Here is a 359-nt window from a genome sequence, read left to right as displayed (position 1 = left end):
AGGGCGTTTCCTTTCCCGCGATGACGACGCTCCTTGCCTCATGGATCCCGCCGGACGAGAGGGGGAAGTTCGTTACCCTTGTGTATAATGGTAAGTTCCGTTCAGGTTCCGTTCAAGTTCAGTCAAGTTCCGTTCAAGTTCCGTTCAAGTTCCGTCAAGGTCTTATAAGTTCCATCGAGGTCTTCCAAGTCTCTTCAAGTTCTATCGAGTTTCCTTATGTTTCATCAAGTTTATCAAGTTCAATCAATTTCTATTTATTTCCACCAAGTTATCAAGTTCCAACCAGTCCATCTAGTTCATTCAAGTTCATTCAAGTTCCATTAAGTTCCATCAAGTATCATATTCCATCAAGTTCCATC

The 359-nt window shown here is 42.6% G+C and overlaps 1 protein-coding gene across 3 annotated transcripts in view; it reads left to right on the top strand.

Moving 5' to 3' along the window:
• Positions 1-6: 6 nt before the first annotated feature.
• Positions 7-359, top strand: part of LOC119594907 (putative inorganic phosphate cotransporter) — a 2,618-nt gene continuing 2,265 nt past the window's right edge. For all 3 annotated transcript variants that reach the window (XM_037943978.1, XM_037943979.1, XM_037943980.1), the window contains exon 1: positions 7-90. In XM_037943978.1, the coding sequence (XP_037799906.1) occupies positions 21-90 (70 nt within the window). In that variant the 5' untranslated portion in view covers positions 7-20. The remainder of the gene's footprint in view (positions 91-359) is intronic.

This window comes from Penaeus monodon, chromosome 34, assembly GCF_015228065.2.
Source record: "Penaeus monodon isolate SGIC_2016 chromosome 34, NSTDA_Pmon_1, whole genome shotgun sequence".
Classification (NCBI taxonomy): Eukaryota; Metazoa; Arthropoda; class Malacostraca; order Decapoda; family Penaeidae; genus Penaeus; species Penaeus monodon.
This window is presented reverse-complemented; position numbering and strand designations above follow the sequence as displayed.